The sequence below is a fragment of the Hippocampus comes genome, unplaced genomic scaffold, assembly GCF_001891065.2.
Source record: "Hippocampus comes isolate QL1 unplaced genomic scaffold, H_comes_QL1_v1.1 scaffold475, whole genome shotgun sequence".
In the NCBI taxonomy this organism is placed as follows: Eukaryota; Metazoa; Chordata; class Actinopteri; order Syngnathiformes; family Syngnathidae; genus Hippocampus; species Hippocampus comes.
In genome coordinates, this window is record NW_017804881.1 from 162,606 (window position 1) to 181,720 (window position 19,115).

Sequence of the window (19,115 nt, forward strand, 5' to 3'; positions counted from 1 at the left end):
CGGCCGCGGCTCGCCGCTGCCGTAGTAGTCCTCGTCGTCGTCGCGCGAGCGGCAGTCGACGAAGGGCGGCCAGCCGCAGCCCCCCATGCCCATGCCCATGCCCATGCCCAAGCCGCGCATGGCGGCCGCCGAGCGCTCGGAGGAGCCGCCGTTGCCGGACGGGCTCGATTCGGATCGCGTCAACACCAGCACTTTCAGTTCGTTCAGAAACATGCGGATCCGATACTTGAACATGTTGCTGGGCCGCTGCGCCGAGTGCTCCCGGATGCGCGTTTACGCTCTGCGCTCGGCGGCGGCCGAAAAGGGAGCCGCTGCTGGCGTACGCGTGCCGAAAGCCAGCGTCCGTCCCTCACGGAGCGCTCGCCATGTCATTGGTCCCGACCCCCCGAGAAAAACAGAGTCCGAAAAAAAAACAAGACGGCCGGCGTCGATGCGCGGCGAGCGGCTTGCGGCGGCGGCGGCGGCCGCGTCGAAGGCGAAGCGAGAGAAGGACGAGCCGACGCGCTCGCCGGCCGAAGCGGAACACCGAGCGACGCCGACGCCGACGCCATCCGAGCGCTCACATCTGCGAGCCCGGGCCGCCGTCGTCATCCGACGAAAGAGCCGAGCCGGCCCGAGCGGGGCTCGCGAGGCGCGTGGCGTGGCGCCCTCCGGACAACAAAAGAGTCGGGCCCAACGCCGCCGCTCGCCTTCTCACTCCATCTCCTCCCAAAAAGACGATCGTTGGCGGTGCTCCCCGCCCGCCATCCGAGGAGGAAGAAGGCGAAAGGGGGGTCCCGAAAATACAACACGAAACACCGCCCCTCCCCCAAAAAAAATCCCAAGGCGTCCTCGAAAGACGGCGTCCCGCGACAACAACGCCACGCCAGAAGCGTCGACGCTCCCGTTCAGGATGCTGCTCGCTCGCTCGCCTCCCCTCCTGCAAATGGTCGCTCGCCAGAGCAGCTCAGCTACTTCCGGAACGAGCCTGCTGGCATCCTGTCGGCGCACGCGGGACTTTTTTTCTTTTTTTCATCGAATTTTCTTTTCTGTCGAGAGCGCAGGTGAAGCCTTCCGAGGGGAGGTCGGCTTGTTGAGCGGGCGCTGTCCGCGGTGCTGACCGCCCCCCGGTGGTCTGCCCTCCCTCCTTCATGGCCCTTTTGATGTTGGCACGTTTTGCGCGGTGGTGGTGGTGGTGCTGGACCCCAACAAGCAGGCAAGAGGGAGGAGCAGGGTGGACTGTATTGGTGGAATACAGAGAAAACTCAATCCAAAACAAAGTCCTAAAAACAAAACGAAGCCAAAGTGTCAAACTAAAACCACGACTGAAACAAAAACGATCAATCACCGAAACATGACCAGAACACAACCAAACAATGTCGCGGCGGGAGTCGTTGGAAAGCGCTGATTGGATAACGACCAACAGGTGTGCAGCTGCAGGGCGAGCCCAACGGCGCCACCTGTTGGTCACAAACGGAATCGTGACACATGTGAGTCAAAGGCAGCCCAGCTCAGGCGCCCTCAACTTGGTGCCCAGGAAACTTTAGCCGTTTCATCTCAAGTTTGCGATGATCACGTCAAGTTGGAATTTGCTCTGTTTTTGAATGCGAGTCGCAGGCGGCGCTGCGACGAATCGAGCCGGGAGCTCCTCAGTTCAACGGACGCTTGCGTCAGCTTCGGTCAACCTTCGCCATTTCACGAGCAACAGACAAGAGGAAAAAAAACCAAAGCCGGCCCGGGTTCTCTGGCGCTCTCCGTTTGGGCTCCGGGACCCGCCCGCGGAAGTCGGGCTTCCGAGAGCCACAGGCGGAAAAAAAACCGACAAACAAAACAAGCCCAAACCGGTCAAAGCGCAATCTCATCATACGGCTCCGGAGATCAAGGCATCGATTGGAGCCTCCGCTCAGCGCATTATTTGATGACACTCTTGAGAAAACAGGTGGCGCAATGTCGTCGGCCGCATTTCGCAGCTGACCCCCCCCCACATATATGCAGACACGCGCACGCACACGCCGGCCTCCTCTCTGACAAGCAAGCAAGGAGCATTCCTGCTCTGTTTCATTATCGATGGGCCTTATTGACCCGTTTGCCTTTCCTCAGTGAAGAGAACAACTTCCATCCCCATACGGCTCCGGGGGGGGCGTCAAAAGACGTCACTCGGAAGGTCGAGGCGGCTGTTATTTTGCCCTGGTGCGCATTGAAGACATTATCGATGGAGAACCTCCTTTTATCCTTTCAACGTCTGCGTAGATGACGCGGTCGCACGCGTCAGACGTCGCCCTCGGGCGGGGGGGCTTTTAGCAGCCGCTGCACATGACTGAAGGCCGTTCTTTTCAGGAGCGCTTATGCAAAAAGAATCATCAAATAACAAAGGAACGGTGGCAAGATTCCACGGGGCGCAAGGTTACGCGCAAGGACGACACCCTTGCGGATGCATCGTCGTCGTGGTGCTTGCAGAGCGTCTCCTGAAGCTTCGAGAGGACAGATGGCCATCTCGCTCTCTTTCGCTCTCTCGGTTTCTTTCCGATCCTCCGCAGCTTCTGCCAGCTCGAGTGCCCGGCCGGCATATGGGCCCGCTCGGCAGGGCGGGGCGGGGGACTGGCAGAGGGCCCTCAGGGGCCATCCCCCCCCCCCCCCCCACCCCACAAAATCGATTGAGCTAGTTGGTTTTCTTGAAAAGGACATTCCCATCCAGTTCCCCTTACTAGTTGCTTGTTCAACATGTCGTCAGCCATGACCATAACGTGGAGTTCCTTTTTGATGACTCCAATACCAAATATGCGAATGCTGACTGAAAAATAGATTTCCCGATGCATCTGGACGTTTTGGTCCAACCCGGTTGTTGGTTGGGAAGCGTTCGGAGCCCAAAGCACACCCGACACCGAGTTGGGCCGCCGCCGCGGAGGTCACGGCTTTCACAGCAAGTCAAGCCGGGCAACGCCGACGGCGCGTTAGGACGACGGCTCATGATTGTCGAAGATCTCCCTCCGCTCGTCTGAGGGATGAAGCGCCATCTGAAGAAACATCACGGGGATCCGTTTGCACTCCGTCCTCGTCCTTGGCGTCCCCTTCCGCGGTGTGCGCGTCGACAAGACGACTCTCGCTTTGAGGGGGCAGAAACGGCAGCTGGCAACGCCTCACTGGAAATCCTGCCATTGAGATTCCGACGCGGCACGTCATTGACATTTGTATTCACAAGCAACATGACACATACAAAAGCAAGAGGCACTCCAAACGTACGGACCAATTTGAAAATTTATTTGTAAAATTCGAGGTCCCCAAAAGACGGGGGCAATACAACGCCAGCACAAATGAACGGCAAAGCGCCCGCCCGCACGCGGCGAGGGGAGAAACGGCGGAGGCAAAAATGTGCGCCGGCTGCAAGCTGACAAGGTCAAGTAAGACACGCAATTAAAGTGGACGCTCATCTCATCTCATCTCCAAGTTCAAACAACACCCCGAACCATCAAAGACAACTCCAAATACACCTGCGACATTTTTCACAAACACATTTGCACAAAGCATTTGTTGAACAACACCGACGAGCGCTAAAGGACGATGAAGCCCAAGATGAAAAAGGAGCGGAAGCGAGGCCTCGCCGCGCTGTACGACAAAGTTGGCTACGCCGTGCAAAACGATGGATGGCTCCCGTCGCTCTCGACACCGCATCTGCTGTTCCGGCGAACGGAGCAGGGCCCGACCGAGACGGATTTTGGGACGCGGGCTCCAATGTTTGGCGACTCGAGCGGCCCATCAACTCAAAAATGAGACGGTCATCCCTCACCACTTCATGTTTTGCAGGTTTTTTCTTCACCCCCCCCCCTAAAAAAAAAGTCCACTGTCTGATCAAAAAGGTCAACCCATTTCAACTAAAAAGAAGACGAGATGAAGGCCACGTTTTAAAAAGCCAAAAGCCGGGCTCCTCCTCCAGAAGAGTCTCCGAGCGAAGCGAAAGCCCGTCCGAGCGCGTGACCGGGCCAAGCGCAAGAGTTGGCCGTCAAAGCGATATCAAGGTCAGGAGCTTCCGCAAGACGATGATCGTTGCCGATGTTTGCGCACGGCCGCGCGGGAACGAGGACGAGGTGCGCGGGAGCGAGCCCGGCGCCATCTAATGGAGAAGCGGCGCAAGAACATCATTCTGCAAGCGCCGCTTGACGACGAAACGGAGAAGGTGACATGCAATGGTCAAAACTTGGCCCGCTTCAGCAAAAAAATGGCCGCCAAACGGGTCGGGACCTACGACGCATCCGACAGGACATATTGCGCAAAGCGACGCCGTCGCGCAGCGGAAAGGCCGCGCAACAGCACATTTACCGATGTCCAACATCACGTCTGCGGTCCGTCGGCGTTCCGACATGTGACGGCTGGCTCAGTTGCAGTTCATAAATATTTGAACGCCATTGGCTTGGCAACTCATCGTCTAATCACGAGTTCAACAGCAACAAAACACAAACACACAAAAGTCTGAAAATGCTCCATCTCCTCGCAGCTTGCGGACTTGGTTTGCAAGGAAGATGTCCAGTTGGAACGGCTTTGTCGTGATTCGGGAGGACAAATTGAACGAATGACTGTAAACGCGGGAAGTGAATTTGCCGTCTCGATTGCTTCCTCCCTCATCGCCACAAGAGGCGACGTGACACGGGGAAACAAAGATGACGGCCAGTCAAAATGGCGAGCGCGGTCGGGAACGAGCCACCTCGAGCCGAGTACAAGGAACATTTCGAAATTGGAATGATTCAGACAACCGACGGACAGCCCGATTCATGGAAAAGAAAAAAAAAATTTGCTTTCGGTGCCTTCAAGGGGAAGTCAAGTGTCGTTTGCGGGAATACGATCGCTGCACCGCCCCCAAGTCCGATTCCATTGCGTTTGTGCAATATGACTTCAGCAAAAAAAAAAGGAAGAGCCATCCGTTTTTTTAAACCCATCTCAGGGGGCGGCCATTTTGCGCCAAATTCGTAGTGCACGGTGGTGTGAAGACCATTTTTGACTTGGCTTCCCCTTTAATGCTTACAACAACAAATTTGAAATACGGAGAATGCCCCCCCCCCCCCGACATTTTCTCATCTGTTCATGAAATTAGAGCCCGGTTATTCCCCAAAGTAGCTCCACTCACCCGCCGCCACCCAAAAGCCGGCGCGGCTCGGACAAGCGTCCAAAGCCGTCGGCCGTTTCAAAGTCGCCGTAAAACGGCCACTTTGAGCAATTGCGGTTTCACGTCCTGACCATTTCAACATCAATAATCACCCACGATCATCAGTCTGATTTCATGAAGCACAACAGAAAGCGGAGAGGTGGAAATTGCAAGGCGGCGGGCAATCGGAGGGGAAGGGCCCTTCCTCGCCAGTTATTTCTTCCGATCTCATGCAAACGCAAGACGAGCGGCGAGAAGAGCAACGCGGGCAGTCCAAGAGGACACGTGCGCGGCGGCCATCACGCGCCCTTTGAGAAGATTCCGCAAAGATGGCGGCCATCTGACAGGTTGCCGCCTCCAAGCCGGCGGCGACATCATTGACATCCAAGCTACCTTTGCTGGGCACGCCGCGTCGTCTCCCCGTCTCGTCACGCAGAACACTTCGAGGCGCACGCGGTGGCCTGTTGTGCGAGACGTCTCTCACTTGCCGGGTCGGGTGGCGGCGGCGGCTCGTCGGTGCGACGAGGCTGGGGTGGCGATACGGGCGAGGGGGCCTCAGCGCCCGTAAGAGTCGCGCCCGGGCGGTCGGGCGCGAGCTCGGGTGGCTTCTCGGTCTCGGGTGAAGGAGGCGTGTTCTGGTGTCGGCCGGGCGGATCCGTTCGGCGGCGTCGTGTGCCGGAAAGGGCGCGGGTCCCGCGCCGCGCCACCCGAGCGCAGGGACGCGCTTAGAGGAAAGCGCTCGGGTTCGCTCGCGGGTCCTTCTGGTTCCTGTAGCGCACCGCCAGCCAAACTCCCAAAATCTGGAGGAGGACAGGCATCAAAGTCAGCCGCCGAAGGTCACCCCCGGGGGCCGTCTGGGGACAAATGGCCGACGAGGGGGGAAACGACATTTGCTACGCGCGCCAACATTCGCCGCTCGGCGAGACGCGGGCTTCGGGTCATCGGCCTGACCCGTTTGGGGTCAACTTCACTCTTAACGCACCTCGGACGGGATCATTTGAAAGGACGTGAAATTAGCCGGCATTTGAAGGCGACAAAAGAGCCGGCCGGAGTCTCTTTTGGAGTGTCCCCGGCCCAAGACCGCGCGCGCTCGTTTGAAACAAAGCGGAGGGCGTCCCGTTTTGGGGAGAGGCCAGAGTGTCAAAAATCCAAGACGGCGCCGTCGCTGGCGGCCGTCGGCAAGAGCTCGGCTTTGTGTTCTCTTTGTTTTTGCTGTCCTTTGCGCCGACGCGACGTGGACGCTTTTTTGGTCGCGACGTTCGTCAAAGGCGAAGAATCCGCGCTCGGCGGCGGCGCCTTCTCGGCAGCGCGCGTGCACCGACAGCGATTTCGATTGGGAGCGACGTTGGCGCCGACAGCCCCGGGGCGCTTGTGTTTTCCTGTGCCTGTAACGGGCAGACCCGTTTTGATCAGCGGCGATGTGGGCGCCGTCTGCACAGATGGCTTGTGGAAGCGAGGGCGAGGGGAGAGGAGCGTCGGCGCCGATGCCCATTTGGAACTTGAAATTGAGGCGGACTGACACGGGGCAGGACAAGTGAGCCAATCTCTTATTTGTCAACAGACGCCACAGCTTCTTGTTGACTTGGAAAGTTAGCTCGGAGCAGACACGGGCGCATTTTCAGTGCGATGGCTCCGATTCACCGTGAGAGGGCGTTTGGATCGTCTCCTCTTTCATGGCGAAGCGCTTCAAATCCCAAAGCGTGCGCAGGAAAAGTGTCTCTTCCGTTGTATTATTTTGCTATTTTACGCAAGCCGCCGTGTAGCGCGCCTCGCGACAGCCGCAGCGAAAGCGCTCTATCAACGAAGACGGACGGTCCGGCGTTTTGGAGCGTCTGTCCCCGAGTTGGCGAGAGACGGAGCGGGGTGCGCACGGGTGCCGGCCGCTCACTTCGGTGAAGCTGAAGAAGAGCCCGACGCCGCCGAGGATCTTGAGAGCCTCGCTGGCGTGGTGCAGCATCATATCCCCGCAGGTGTAGCACGAACTCGTATTCTTGCATAACTGCGCTCCAAGACACAAAAATAGCAGATGAGGCTTTTGGTCGGCGGCGCCGCGGATGGGCGAGCTGTCGGCTGAGCTCAAACGTGGCCCACTTACTTGGCTCCGGCCACCGGGACAATCTGTGCGGCTAAAAGCGGGGGGGAAAGCCAGGATTTGCGCGCTCTTGAGCTGCAGGGCTCTGGACTAAGCAAGCCGGTTTTGGTGCCCCCGTATCTCACTCGATGGCGGTTTGCAAGCGCGTGCGCACGTCGCCAATGCTTTGTCGTCAGGGAGCCTTCAAGGTCGCAAATACGTTCGCCAAACAGTTTTTCCGTCGCAAAGGCATTTGAAACATTTGTCTGCTGAAAGTCTGTTTTCAACACTGAATGAACTCTGGCCAAAACAAAAACAACAAAATCATCATCAGTCGTTTGGTGCGCGCACACTTGCAAACCTCCGCGGCTCGGTGAGATACGGGCGCAACCTGAAATTTTAAGGGCACAAGTCGAAGATTTTGGGGCACGCGACGGAAATATTCATCCGGCTCATTTCCGGGATATCGCTCAGAAACAGCGACAGTTTGTCAACAAGAAATGTCCCGGGGTGACCGGCCCGAGCAGATGAAACTCTGGCCAATTTTCGAGGCAAAGCGCCAACATTCAGGGGCAGGATGGAGTCGCGAACGCGGGGCGGCGGCGGACTTACGGCGGGACAGCTCTGCAGATCCTCCTCAAACTGCTTTCGCTTGCTGGCGACGTTGAGCAGCCCGCAACAGTTGAGCTGACTCTCCAGGTCCGTCTTGGTGTTGTTCTCCAACATTCCCCACGCCGAGTTCAAAAGCACTTCCTGTCAAAGCAGAGCGAGGGGTCTCGGCCTCGGGCGACTCCAACGGGCGGAGCAAGAGTCACACGAAAAACGACTCCAGATGAGGTATCGCAATGTACCGAAGGCCACGGCCAAATCGAAAGGAACCGAGACGGCAAACGCTAAGCACAAAAACTTTCGGCCGTTTGGCTGCGGTGTGACATTTCAGGACGGACTCAAAATTCGCACCCTTCCGGGCCAACTTGAGTTCAACGGTTCAGCGCGTTTGGCACAACAAGGAGCCCAACGGCACGCGTCGGAGCCGAGAACTTTTGCCAGATCGTCGTGAGGAACCGCGCTGGGCTGCGCAGGTTCCTCACGGCATTTGAGCTCGGTCCTGAAATTGGCTCCCAAAGCCAAAAGGAGAAGGGAAGGAGGCCGAGGCCACTCACCTGCTGGCTGCGGTTCATCGCCAGGCAGGAGCAGGACACTCCAAATTGGAAGAGGAAGACGATGAAAAGAATGACCATGTACTGGCGAGGCGGGCGTCAAAGAAAGCGCGCGACGGCTTTGGATTTGCGGCGGCGGACGCGGGCAAAGGATACGAAGAAAAGCATGACTTGGTGGTGGCGCACGGCTCCCACCAGGCCCACGACGGCGATGAGCAGGAGGAAGACGCCCACGGCGATCACGCCGCCGATGATGTGGATGCTGGAGACCAGGCCGAAGCCCTTCCCCCACGCCGCCACGCCGATCAGCAGCAGGCCCACCAGCTGCGCGGCGCACAAAGGCAGCGACTTAGCAACTTAGCATCCTCGTCCTATTTCAACCCATTAGCGACATTTTTCTCTCTCTGACTGATGACATTGTCCAACTGCAAGAGGAAACTTGAGCTCAATGGCTTTTTGTTTTGGTCCATGTCAGATGATCTCAAGAATACACGTTTATTGGAATCCTCATTCCACCGGGTTGAACTGCCGATTGGCTCCATTAAGCGTCTCCAGTTGGTCCCGAACGCCGCCGCTCGCCTCGTGATTGCTACTCGTAAGAGGGAGCGCATCACTCCTACGCTGGCATCCCTTCACCGGCCGCCTGTACATTTTAGAGTTCTTTCCAAGATCCCATGATTTGTTTCCAAATGCGAGAACGGCCTCGCTCCACCTTACCTCTCCGAGCTCCGACACACCCGGCCGGTCGGTGCCTCGGGTCTGCGGACCAGACCTTATTTGAGTTACCAAGCACTAAGCGGAGGCTTTTTCGGGCCTCGTCCCCTTCACGGCCGCATCTGGTAACGCACCTCTGGCTCCTGACGGTGACGGACGACGTCGTATCGCTCATTTAACCGGGGCTTCCTTCCATCCCACTTCAGCAGACAAACAATTTAGTCGCTTCACTGAATAGCAGCGATCGAGCTTTGGCTTTCGGCTAACGTCGGACTCGTCCACCGGCTCGTGAGCTTGCCGATAAATGCCAAACAGAAGTGGCTTGCTCTTGCGAAGGATTCTTTTCTTGTGGTCTATACCAAGTCATTTCACAACACTCCAATTTCACAGTCAAAACCGACCCTCGCAAAGTCATGGTTGCGCACGCACGAGCCCAAACCGCGGATTGGCCGCGGACGTCTGCACGGGAGACGCATCGCGATCTCTACGAATCCCAAGTCAGGCGGATCTTTTTCGCTCTCGGCATCGTTCGAACGACGAGGCAACCGAGAAGCTGCCTTATCAAACGCGAGCCAGCTAAGATGGTGAGCGAGGAAAAAAAAAAAAACATTCTTCAACTACGAAGCGGAAGCGACTCGAGGTGAAAGCCAGACGTACTGGCCGTCTCGCGCGATGGCGATCCAAAGACAACGTTCCACCTCGGCGTTCGATAAACAAGTCCGCTATTGCGTTGGTGACGGCGGGCCACGTGACACGACGTCGGTGACTCAGTTGCTGGCGCCCGGGCCCCGAGTTAGGCCGCGCAAAGTCCGCTTCGGCTACTTTCGAGGCACGGCGCGTAACACGCGGAGCGGCCGATCATAAACGCGCTTCCGCCAATAATCGGCCTTCAAAAACGTGGCCGCTGAGCGGCACGGGGTGGACCGGCCAGCCTGACAGTGACAGCATGAAGAGGGCCCGGGGTGCGGGTCGCTTTCCCGACGACTCCGTCCAACCTCCCGAGTAAGAGCTCGCAGCCTGACACGATCAGGCCCATTCAAGACTTGCTACGAGCGTTTGGAGACGTCAAAGGCCCCCCCGCGAGTTTGACTTGAAACCGGAGACGTGGAGCTACAAAAGCCGAAGTCTGACTCATTGTTCTGCGTCGCGGCTAGGTCGCTAGCCGGGCTCGAGGCTAAGGCGGCTAGCAACGAGCGAGCTAGCGCCGAGACACTCACCATGTAGACGACGTTCAAGGAGCACAGGGCGTTCTTGGAACACGTGAAGCCGCCGCAGACCATCGCGGCTCTCTCGGCTCGGCCGGGCGACCGTCGGAAGGCCAAACAGAAGGAGCGCTCGCCGGCTCTCGGCTCTCGGCTTTCGGCTGTTCTTCAGACGAGGGCGGAGGGCGAACGTGACGTCGGCGGCGGCGGCGGGCGTCACGTCAACACGTGACCGGAGGCAAACTTCCTTTTCCTCTTCGGCTACGGTTTTTTTTTTTTTAAGTCTATCTTACAGTCCAAAGGCACGACATGTCTGTATGCGTACTTATGGTGGGACAAAAGTAGGTGGAATACTTTCAAGGCTGTGTTGGAATTTCATAGGTTTGCCATTTCAAAGCAGGGCCGGGTCTAGGCAGAGGCAAGAGGGGGCCTGGCCCCCTCAATTAAATGTGCCACCGACGCCACCTCCCCCCAAATATATTTCACATCTTTTTATGATCTCATGCCTCTCTCTTTCTTCCGCTCCACTTCGTACCGTCTTAATGTCCCGCCGCTTGCCCCCTCAAATACGATCGATATATCGGGTTGTTTCTCGTGTCATGTTTCTCAACTGCACTCGACCTCCCCTTTTCACTCTGCTCAGAGTGTCGACTCGCCGTGAGCGATGGCTGTCTGCAACGGGTGAAGACGCGATGCAAACTAGCCCGTGCCGGAGCAAGATTGTTGGCATTTCGGATTGGCTTCACCCAAGTCCAAACTCGACTCCACTCTCTCGCGTTCTGCGAGGGTATCTTGGGAAGGTGGTGAAGAAGGGCGGACCCTCCTTCCCCGCAGTGGGCACGTGCGCGCACGGACACTCGGACACGGACACTCATTTTGTGAACAAAGGGGCCGTCCCTCCTTGCGGCAGCCTAATTCGAGTTGCTGCTCCGTTCATCAACATTCAACAAAACCACAAGTTAGGCTCATTTGTTGCTTTTTGCCCCCCCCCCCCAATTCGAGTTGCTGCTCCATTCATCAACATTCAACAAAACCACAAGTTAGGCTCATTTGTTGCTTTTTGTGGGCACGTGCGCGCACGGACACTCGGACACGGACACTCATTTTGTGAACAAAGGGGCCGTCCCTCCTTGCGGCAGCGCCCCCCCCCATCTCTTTCTTTTTCATTTGAGTTGTGTAGAAGAGGCGGTTTCAAATGAGCTCTTTTTGCAAATGGCAAAACCCGCCTTTTGAACGGGAGCGTGGAGACGAGTCATCGTCGCGTCCCCTCTCCACCTTTGCGAATTCTGCTGCCCCCCCCCCCTCCATCTCTTTTTTTTTCATTTGAGTTGTGTAGAAGAAGAGGTTTCAAATGAGCTCTTTTTGCACATGGCAAAACCCGCCTTTTGAACGGGAGCGTGGAGACGAGTCATCGTCGCGTCCCCTCTCCACCTTTGCGAATACTTCGATTATTGACTGTGCGGATGATGTTGCCAGAAATGAAGCCGACCTCCCATACGCTGCTGTATTTTCCGTAATTGTAGGACTCGTGTCGGCGACGGGAGTCCTTCCTGTCTCAAAACAGTACGCGACTTCCTCCCGGCCGCCTGCAATCAGGACACGCAACGAGTACAGGTGGAGCACATTTCCTATCGACGTTTGATGACAAGGAAGTGAGGGCGACGCTCTGCGAGTCACGCTTTGAACCGCAGAAGCGTCGCGAGCCGTCACACTCGGCTGAGAGACAAGGAAGTGAGTTGAGTTGAGCTCAACCCCCGCAGGACGCTTTAAGACAGGCGCGCGGAGAGAACCTCCAACCCGTTTCGCCAGTCGCTCCGGCGTTTCCGTGGGCCCCGCTGAGCCAAAGCGTCCTCGCTTGTAGTTGCGGCACGCCTGACGATGAGCGGCGACGGCAAATCGCTCCACTCGGCCCTGATCAAGGCGGAGGTCAAGCGCTACCAAGCGCTCTGCGACGGCATCGGCAGACTTTCCAAGCAGCTGGAAAGGGTCTCGGATCCGCAGCTGCGCTCGGGCCTCAGAGCTTACCTGCGCAGTATCGAAGGTAAGCCGCTCTTGATTTATTTTATTCATTTATTTTGGGGGGGGGGGCAAATAACGTGTGCGTGTGTGTACGGAGGCGCGGTGCAATGCGACGGCGAAGCGCGCGTTAGCTCCACTTTGTGGCTTTCGGCGGGGACCCGCCTGACCTAATCCGCCTCTTCAGAGCGACACGAGCACATCATTGCAATCGGACACGCTAGAAAGCGTCAGTCGTCTTGGAAAATGCAGCATGACAACACTCTAGTGTGGCACGTCGATCATCCGGAGCACCCGAGCATCGAGGAGTACGTCGAAAAGCGTCATTCAGCCGTGCGGGAAAGCCACAAATGGGGACCCGGCCCAAAACGCAGAACGCACTTCCAGTCATGACAATAGTCGAGTAGAATCACACACGGGAAACGGTCGCCGCGGCGAATCGAAGCTCATCCCGGGACGGGAAACGGTCGATCCCGGTCAAGTGTACAAAATGGAACAGCGACGCCTCGCCGGAAGATCTGCAAAGTCCCCGTGTGGGACGTGGCCAACGGAGACGCAACTGCGATGTTGAAAAGGACACAAAGAAACCAACGGGGCCAATTGGAAGTGACTCAGCCGAAGCCCGCGGATCGCTTCTTCCGCCTGTCCCGTCAGCCGATCGCTTCCTCCATCCCCATGAAACATTTCTTTGTTTTTTTTTATTGCTCAATCGAAGCACTTGACCGTCGGCCACCCGGCGGCATTTGTGTTTGAAGGGGCCAGCGGACAAAGCGCCGACCTCCCGGAGCAGGAGGAGGAGAGTGACGAGCGGCCTAGCGACTTCCTGTCTGCCGCTGCGCGACCGCTCTCGAAGCCACTTCCTCTTGCACAGGCACGCCGTTGAAGCGTACCTCCTCGGCGCACTTGCGTCACTTCTCATCCCGTGTCGTTAAAAAAGGCGCCGGGGCCCCGGAGCAATTTGGGGCTTGGACCGCCACTTTGGAGGGATCGAGCGATGGAAAGGGGGGTCAAATCGCAGCTGAAAAAGCTCACCGCACGTGGAAAAGAGCATCCAACTCAACTCATCCGGCCACCGCGCGATGGCAGACGCTCGATCGTGAAGTTGGTGACAACTGTTTTGTCACAAGGGGGTGGAATAGGTCGCCGACGGTGCGGCGGTCCGCTCGGCGGACTTGTGTGCGGGCAGCGTGACGGTGTGGGTGTGAACGGTCGTTTGTCTCTGGAGGTGCCCCGCGACTGACAGGTGACCAGTTCCGGGTGTAGTCTGCCTTCCGCCCGAAGTCGGCCGGGAGAGGCTGTTTTGCGTTGAGGTTTTTTGTGGGGGGTCTGGCTCACGTCGCAGCAATTCCCCTCGGCACGCGCGTTCCACAACGTTGGAGTGAGTTTGGGGTATAATGAGGCTGCAGCGTCAACTCTGGAGTGAGCATCAAAGCGGGCGGATCCTCTGCGGGCGCCTTGATCGTGCCAGTTCAGAGTCGAGCGCTGCCAAAAAGAGACGCTCCTCTCCTTTCGGCCGACCGACGTCGGGAAGAGAACGAGGCGACTCCGGGGACTGGAATGAAGACCTCCAGATGTCCGGTAGCGTTTGTCAACACGCTTCGGGTGGCAAACTACGGCGGCGAGAGGACGACTGAAAGAGAAAGAAAAGCTCGCCCGGCCGGCACGGCCGCTTCCTTTGGCCGCCGTTGGTTTCGCGGCAGCCCTGCTCCACATGCGGGACGCTCTTGAATCAATGTGCTTTTTTTTTTCCCCTCCCGACGGGCTTCTCAATTCAATTTTGCCGACACGGATGCTTCTCGAGCAATTTTACGTTCCTTTGAACGGCGCGTCTGTCCCCTTGATCCAACGGCTCTTTCGTATTCCGTGCGAGGCGTAACTGGGCAAACCGGGGGGAGGGAGCGGGAGGGGGCAGCACGCAGGCGGAGCAGGTGGACGGTCGGATTGAGACGATGGCGCGTCGCATGCATCCTCACATGTCACATCAAAGCCTTTTCGACAGAGAACGCCGACGCGTTGTTGTCGCAGCGGCAGCTGCTTTTGCTCCTTTTCAAACGCCTCGGACTAAAAATAGAAATCCTGCCTTTTTCTTCTCTTTGCGTTGCGGATGTGATCCGAGTCGATTCGTAATACGGCCGGGCGTCACGGCACCATTGTCGCGACTCACTGATTTGACGACGCGGTGAAAATTGGACATTGTGATGTTGCATTCAGAGGCCTGCCATTGATCGCTGTGCGATCATTGTGTCTGAATTTACTCCGTTGGAGGGTGACGGGCTCCACAATGTCACTGCACTAAGGAATCCCGTGCCACGCCCGCCACCCAAAAAGTCTTCGATTTCGGACGTGATCCCGCTCACGCGGAGAGACAGACAGACAGACGCTGTACATGGCTGTGAAAATGCCGCACGGGCATCAAAATGAAGGTTAGCCTCAAGAGATTTTGGTGTCTTTCGAATCACACGAGCTAAACCCCGGTGGGACGAAAAAAGACCCCGTGGACGAGACTACTATTGGAGTCGAAAAATAGCGATTGGGACAGAAAAAGAAAAGAAACATACAGATTACCGGAGAGCGTGTCCGTCCGACCTCGAGCGTCGTGTCGTCTGTACTACTAGCTTAGCTGTTGTCTGGGCTAAGCTAGTTTAGCTGGTGTCGTCGATCAAAGCTCTTTGACGCGTCACGTCTGTTGCGTCAGCGCTGATCGGTTGAAGCCAAAAGACGCGCCCGTGCGTACATGACCCACGCACGGCGGAGAGCGGCGGACGATTGACCGCTGAGTCGCGCTTTGCTCGAGCGGCGTCGCTAGAAGCCGATCACCTCGGGATCTTTGATTGGTCTCAAACGAGTGGCCAGGAAGCGCAGGTCGACGTATCCTTCCGCTCACGCTTGACAAACACACACACACACACAAAACAAATGACTGGAAACATCCGCGGTCTGCGTTCCAATGACTCGCTTTGACTTCCACACAAAGATGGAAGTCAACGCGCGCCGCCCGATGGCATCGCGCGGCCCAGCTCTTGACGTCCGATGCGTTGCCATCCTCCCGCCGACACCCGAGCCTTCCCGCTTCCGCTCGTGAACACGTGCGGAAGCGGAGCCGTACGCTCGCTCGCAGGAAAGCTCTTGTGCCGCCCACATGGACGAGGGGAAGGCGGCAATACGGAACGCGGCGGCAGAGGAGGAAGGACGCGGTGGGGGGAGATGATTGCGCCGCCATTGCCGGGAAGATCGGGACACCTTAGCAACAAACAAGCCGAGCCTCCCCCTGAGGAGGAGCTACGCGGAGCCGCGCGCGCACGCGCAGACGGCTGAGGAGAGACGGATGATCCCCATCAAAATGATTTCTGGGGGAAAATAGAGCTGGAGCGCTCCCATTCCCCGCTCCTCGGTGAAGGCCCCCCCCACATTTTCCACAGTCTCTGCTCATTTAGCGGGTCCTCCGACACCCAGCCCCGCACCCCTCCTTCCCCTCCGGTCCCCCCGCCCCTCCCCCCTGTAGACGCCCCACCCCCGCCTCGGCGGCAAACCGGGAGAAAGATGGAGGGGAGTCGGGGAGAGGAGGGATGAGCGAGGAAGAGCAGAGAGCAAGCGCGCCTTGCGAGAGGAATCGCGCCACGACGCCGACGGAGATGGCGAGCAGCGCGCGCGGGAGACGGGCACCCGGCTCATAACGCGCCTCCGTCGTTGTCTGCCTCCTCCGTCTCGTCACGCTCGACGACACCTCCCGCGCCGAGAGGACTCGGGGCCGACGACAGGGACGTGATGGCCAAATGCGCCCCGACCGCGTCCCGCGCCCCCGCATTTCCGCCAGGGCTTCCGCCTCGTCAATGCCCTTCCTGCGCGGCCGCCTTTTGAATCGACGCCGCCGCGAGGCTCGCGGAACGGCAACGAGAGCCGACGGGCCGCATCTGTTCTGTGAGCGCGCCGCTGCGGGGTGACTCTCCTGAAAATTGAACGCCGCGACCTTGTCGGCGCGCGGCCGATTCCATGTTTGCGCGCCGCGCAGGGCAACGGAATCTTTTTTTTGCTCAACGAGAGCCACGAGGGTGAGCGCCACGAGGTCCGCATCGGTGAAGCTCGATCGGCCTCGGTGGCCGCGCGCGCGCGCACGGGCGGAGGTGCGTTTCCCGGGAACAACCGCTGGAATGCGGCGATTCTCCGCGCGTTCAATTGAAAGCCCAAACAAAGGAGACGGCGGATTTGGGGCATGGACGAGGCCAGCGCTCCCTTTGCCCACGTAAGGAGGAACTCTGCCTCCGCGAGCTTTTTGCCTCCGTCGCGCCGTCGGATCCTTCCGCATCGGAACAGGCGGACGAACTCTCGCCGACCCCCTTTTCCCGCGCCCGCTCTCGTCCGTCTGCCGCGCGTCACCCGAAGCCGGATCCCATGAGCGAAGGCGGCTCCCTGCAGCAACGCACCACCTACCTCATCTCCCTCACCTTGGTCAAGGTAGAGGCGGTGGAGGAGAATGGAGGGGCGGTCCGCAGCGTTTCCTCGGGGGCGAGCCGGGCGGAAGGAGCCGGGGTCGAGCCGGAAACCCAAACGCCCGGCGGGGCTGGCGAAACCCGGTCCCGGGCGCCGGCGGCCGAGGTTTTCGGCCGAGGGCTCGAAGCGAACGGGGCCGCGGGCGAAGGCGGGGAACCTCCGAGCGAGCCCAAAGATGCCGACGCCCCCCGAACTGCCGGCGAGAAACCGCCGCCGCGCAGACCTCCGGTCCCCGCGCAGCCCGAGAGAGCCCGGACTCCGACGTCCGCCGACCCGGAGGAAATCCGCCGCGCCCCCGAAGCCAAGCAATCCCGGCCTCCCTTTTTGACCGGCACCCCCCCGACGGAGACCCCCGAACCCGTTCGCACTCCCGCCAGAACCGGCCCGCCCATCCGTCCGCTGGGCCAGAGGCCGGCGAGTCTCGTGAAATCCCGCGGCGGCGCGGCCCCCCGAGGCCGGGACGCCAGGGAGGGTCGGGATCGCAGCCCCGCCTCGGCCCAGAGTCTCGATCGCAAGGACTGCCGAACGCCCGCGCGCTCCCCGGGCCCTTGCAGGGCCTCGTGGGCCGAGGCCAGCGGGACCCGAGCGTGGAGGGACGCGCGGGACGAGGTCCCGGCCGAGATAGGGGGCAGGGCGTCCCCCGCGTGAGCGTCAGCAGCTTGGATTCAGAGCTCCTGTTCCAACAGAACACGGTGAGGTCACCGCTTGACTCTTGCCGGGTCAGCAAACACAAAGCGCAACTACTTCACCACTGCCAACTCCAAGGAAAAAAGTTGTTGAACTCTTAACAAGTAAAGCGTTTCGAGTCTTTGATAGCCAGCTTAATGTCCACGTACAAAGTACTAGTACACTCTTTGTCCATACCAGAAGAACAATTTTGGGATAATGGTCGGACTAAATGTTACTAATTGTGAAGCGAAACTGTGCGCTGGTTGACACCTGCGTGCTACTAGTAACTAGTGACAAAATCCTACTAATCCATAGCTAGCACTTAACTAGTACGACTAGTAACGCCCAGCTGCCAACTACTGCGCAGTCGTGGCTCAGTCTGTTTTTTTGCTGATAAACTTACCTCTTCATTGCTGTACGCACCTTGTGATTTGCTGCCAAGGAACTATGTTGAAGTAAGTTGGCGGCGGCGGCGGCGAGGCCCAGCAGGGCCAGCGCGGCGCCTCCAAAGATCGCAAGATGCTCAAATTCATCAGCGGCATTTTCACAAAGAGCAACTCGGGGCCGGTCGGCTCGGCGACGTCCGCCGCTCCCGTCTTCCTTCGGAGGGACTCCAGCGAGGAGGAAGGTAGGTGGCCGCGAACGACGCCGACTCCCGCGGTCCCTCGCTGTCCTGCGCCCTTCGCGACCGGGGCGGCTCCGCTCCGGGGGCCGGAGGCGCGGGCCTCCGTTGGTCACCTCGACGGCACGAGGCGAGATGCCCTCAACAGTGTCAAGAGGGGGATTCACCCTCAGGAGCCTTCCTCTCTCGTGCGCCCGCTTCATGCGTTTCCTTCCCACTGCCCGGATGTTCGCTCGCGTTCACTCACGTCATATTTGTCACTACTGTCAAATCTTTCACAATTGTGTGTGTGTTCATTCACTCATTGTGCATTTACACGGTTAGACGTTTGGATGGACTCAAGTAGTCAGACTACACACACACACACACACACACACACACACACACACACGCACGCACGTGCACGAGCAGTTTTGCCCAAGGCGGGAGGAAGTGTTGCCATGGCAACCGGCAGGACGACCGCTGTCGCTCGCGAGGCAGAGTCTGATGAAACAGAAGGGCGGAGGACGAGCGGGGGGGTGGGGGTGGGGGGTTGTTTGTGTGCGCCCGCCAGAGTGACACACGTTGCGTGTCACAAAAGGATGAAACGCAAAGTACTTGCTGTTCTGCATCTCTGAGATGGACACGCGGACATCGGCGTCAATTCAAAGAAAAAAAGAAAGAAAGAAAAGACTGTGTGACGTGAACACGCTTCCTAGCGAGAAGGCCTTTCGCTTGAGCTGCGGTCTACCGGCGTGTCATTTCCTCTCGCTCTCTGGCTTCCTCCCCAACTTGAAAAAAACTGTTAGCCTCATTGAAGACCAAAGCGTGCGATTGGGTCTCTGCGTTTCAGTCCCGTGACTAACTGACTGACAAGCGATCGATCCAGCGTGCACTCCGCCTCAGAGAAATCAAATGATTCGAAAACGGCTTGCTCCAAGCGCGTCGAACCCACAATGCGGAGGCACGGGCTTCGAGCCCAACTCCGGCCTCCCCGTGTGGAGTTTGCGTGTTCTCCCCGGGCCCGCGTGGCTTTTCTCCGGGTACTCCGTTTTCCTCCCACTGGACAGTGAAACCCCCC

At 58.5% G+C, this 19,115-nt stretch overlaps 4 protein-coding genes across 5 annotated transcripts in view; 2 read left to right on the top strand and 2 right to left on the bottom strand.

Annotated features, from left to right (window-relative positions):
* The window catches only part of marchf9 (membrane-associated ring finger (C3HC4) 9), a 15,340-nt gene extending 14,371 nt beyond the window's left edge, over window positions 1-969 (bottom strand). Inside the window, exon 1 of the mRNA XM_019881853.1 lies at window positions 2-969. Coding sequence (XP_019737412.1) covers window positions 2-234 — 233 coding nt within the window. The 5' untranslated portion in view covers window positions 235-969. The remainder of the gene's footprint in view (window position 1) is intronic.
* tspan31 (tetraspanin 31) overlaps window positions 1-10,518 on the bottom strand; it is a 22,061-nt gene extending 11,543 nt beyond the window's left edge. Inside the window, exons 1-6 of one of the 2 annotated variants that reach the window (XR_002169702.1) lie at window positions 10,276-10,518; window positions 8,501-8,668; window positions 8,348-8,428; window positions 7,797-7,937; window positions 7,002-7,112; window positions 5,417-5,913 (exon numbers count right to left, since the gene is read on the bottom strand). Coding sequence is in view for 1 of the 2 variants with exons in the window: in XM_019882008.1 (XP_019737567.1) it covers window positions 5,839-5,913; window positions 7,002-7,112; window positions 7,797-7,937; window positions 8,348-8,428; window positions 8,501-8,668; window positions 10,276-10,338 (639 nt within the window). In the remaining variant the exon portion in view is untranslated. Of the gene's footprint in view, window positions 1-5,405; window positions 5,914-7,001; window positions 7,113-7,796; window positions 7,938-8,347; window positions 8,429-8,500; window positions 8,669-10,275 lie in introns of those variants that run through there. The other variant, XM_019882008.1, reaches the window with a different exon arrangement.
* Window positions 2,954-17,499, top strand: LOC109523109 (classical arabinogalactan protein 9-like). The gene is made up of 2 exons (XM_019882023.1): window positions 2,954-3,055; window positions 16,588-17,499. Exon 2 carries the CDS (start codon window positions 16,666-16,668, stop codon window positions 17,410-17,412), a length of 747 nt encoding a protein of 248 aa, XP_019737582.1. The 5' UTR covers window positions 2,954-3,055; window positions 16,588-16,665; the 3' UTR covers window positions 17,413-17,499.
* The window catches only part of LOC109523042 (arf-GAP with GTPase, ANK repeat and PH domain-containing protein 2-like), a 29,410-nt gene continuing 22,074 nt past the window's right edge, over window positions 11,780-19,115 (top strand). The window contains exon 1 of the mRNA XM_019881881.1: window positions 11,780-12,301. Within this exon, the coding sequence (XP_019737440.1) occupies window positions 12,139-12,301 (163 nt within the window). The 5' untranslated portion in view covers window positions 11,780-12,138. The remainder of the gene's footprint in view (window positions 12,302-19,115) is intronic.

What these genes read in the sequence shown, in the direction of transcription:
- LOC109523109 (XM_019882023.1), top strand. Translation starts at nt 16,666, where the DNA reads ATGAGCGAAGGCGGCTCCCTGCAGCAACGCACCACCTACCTCATCTCC.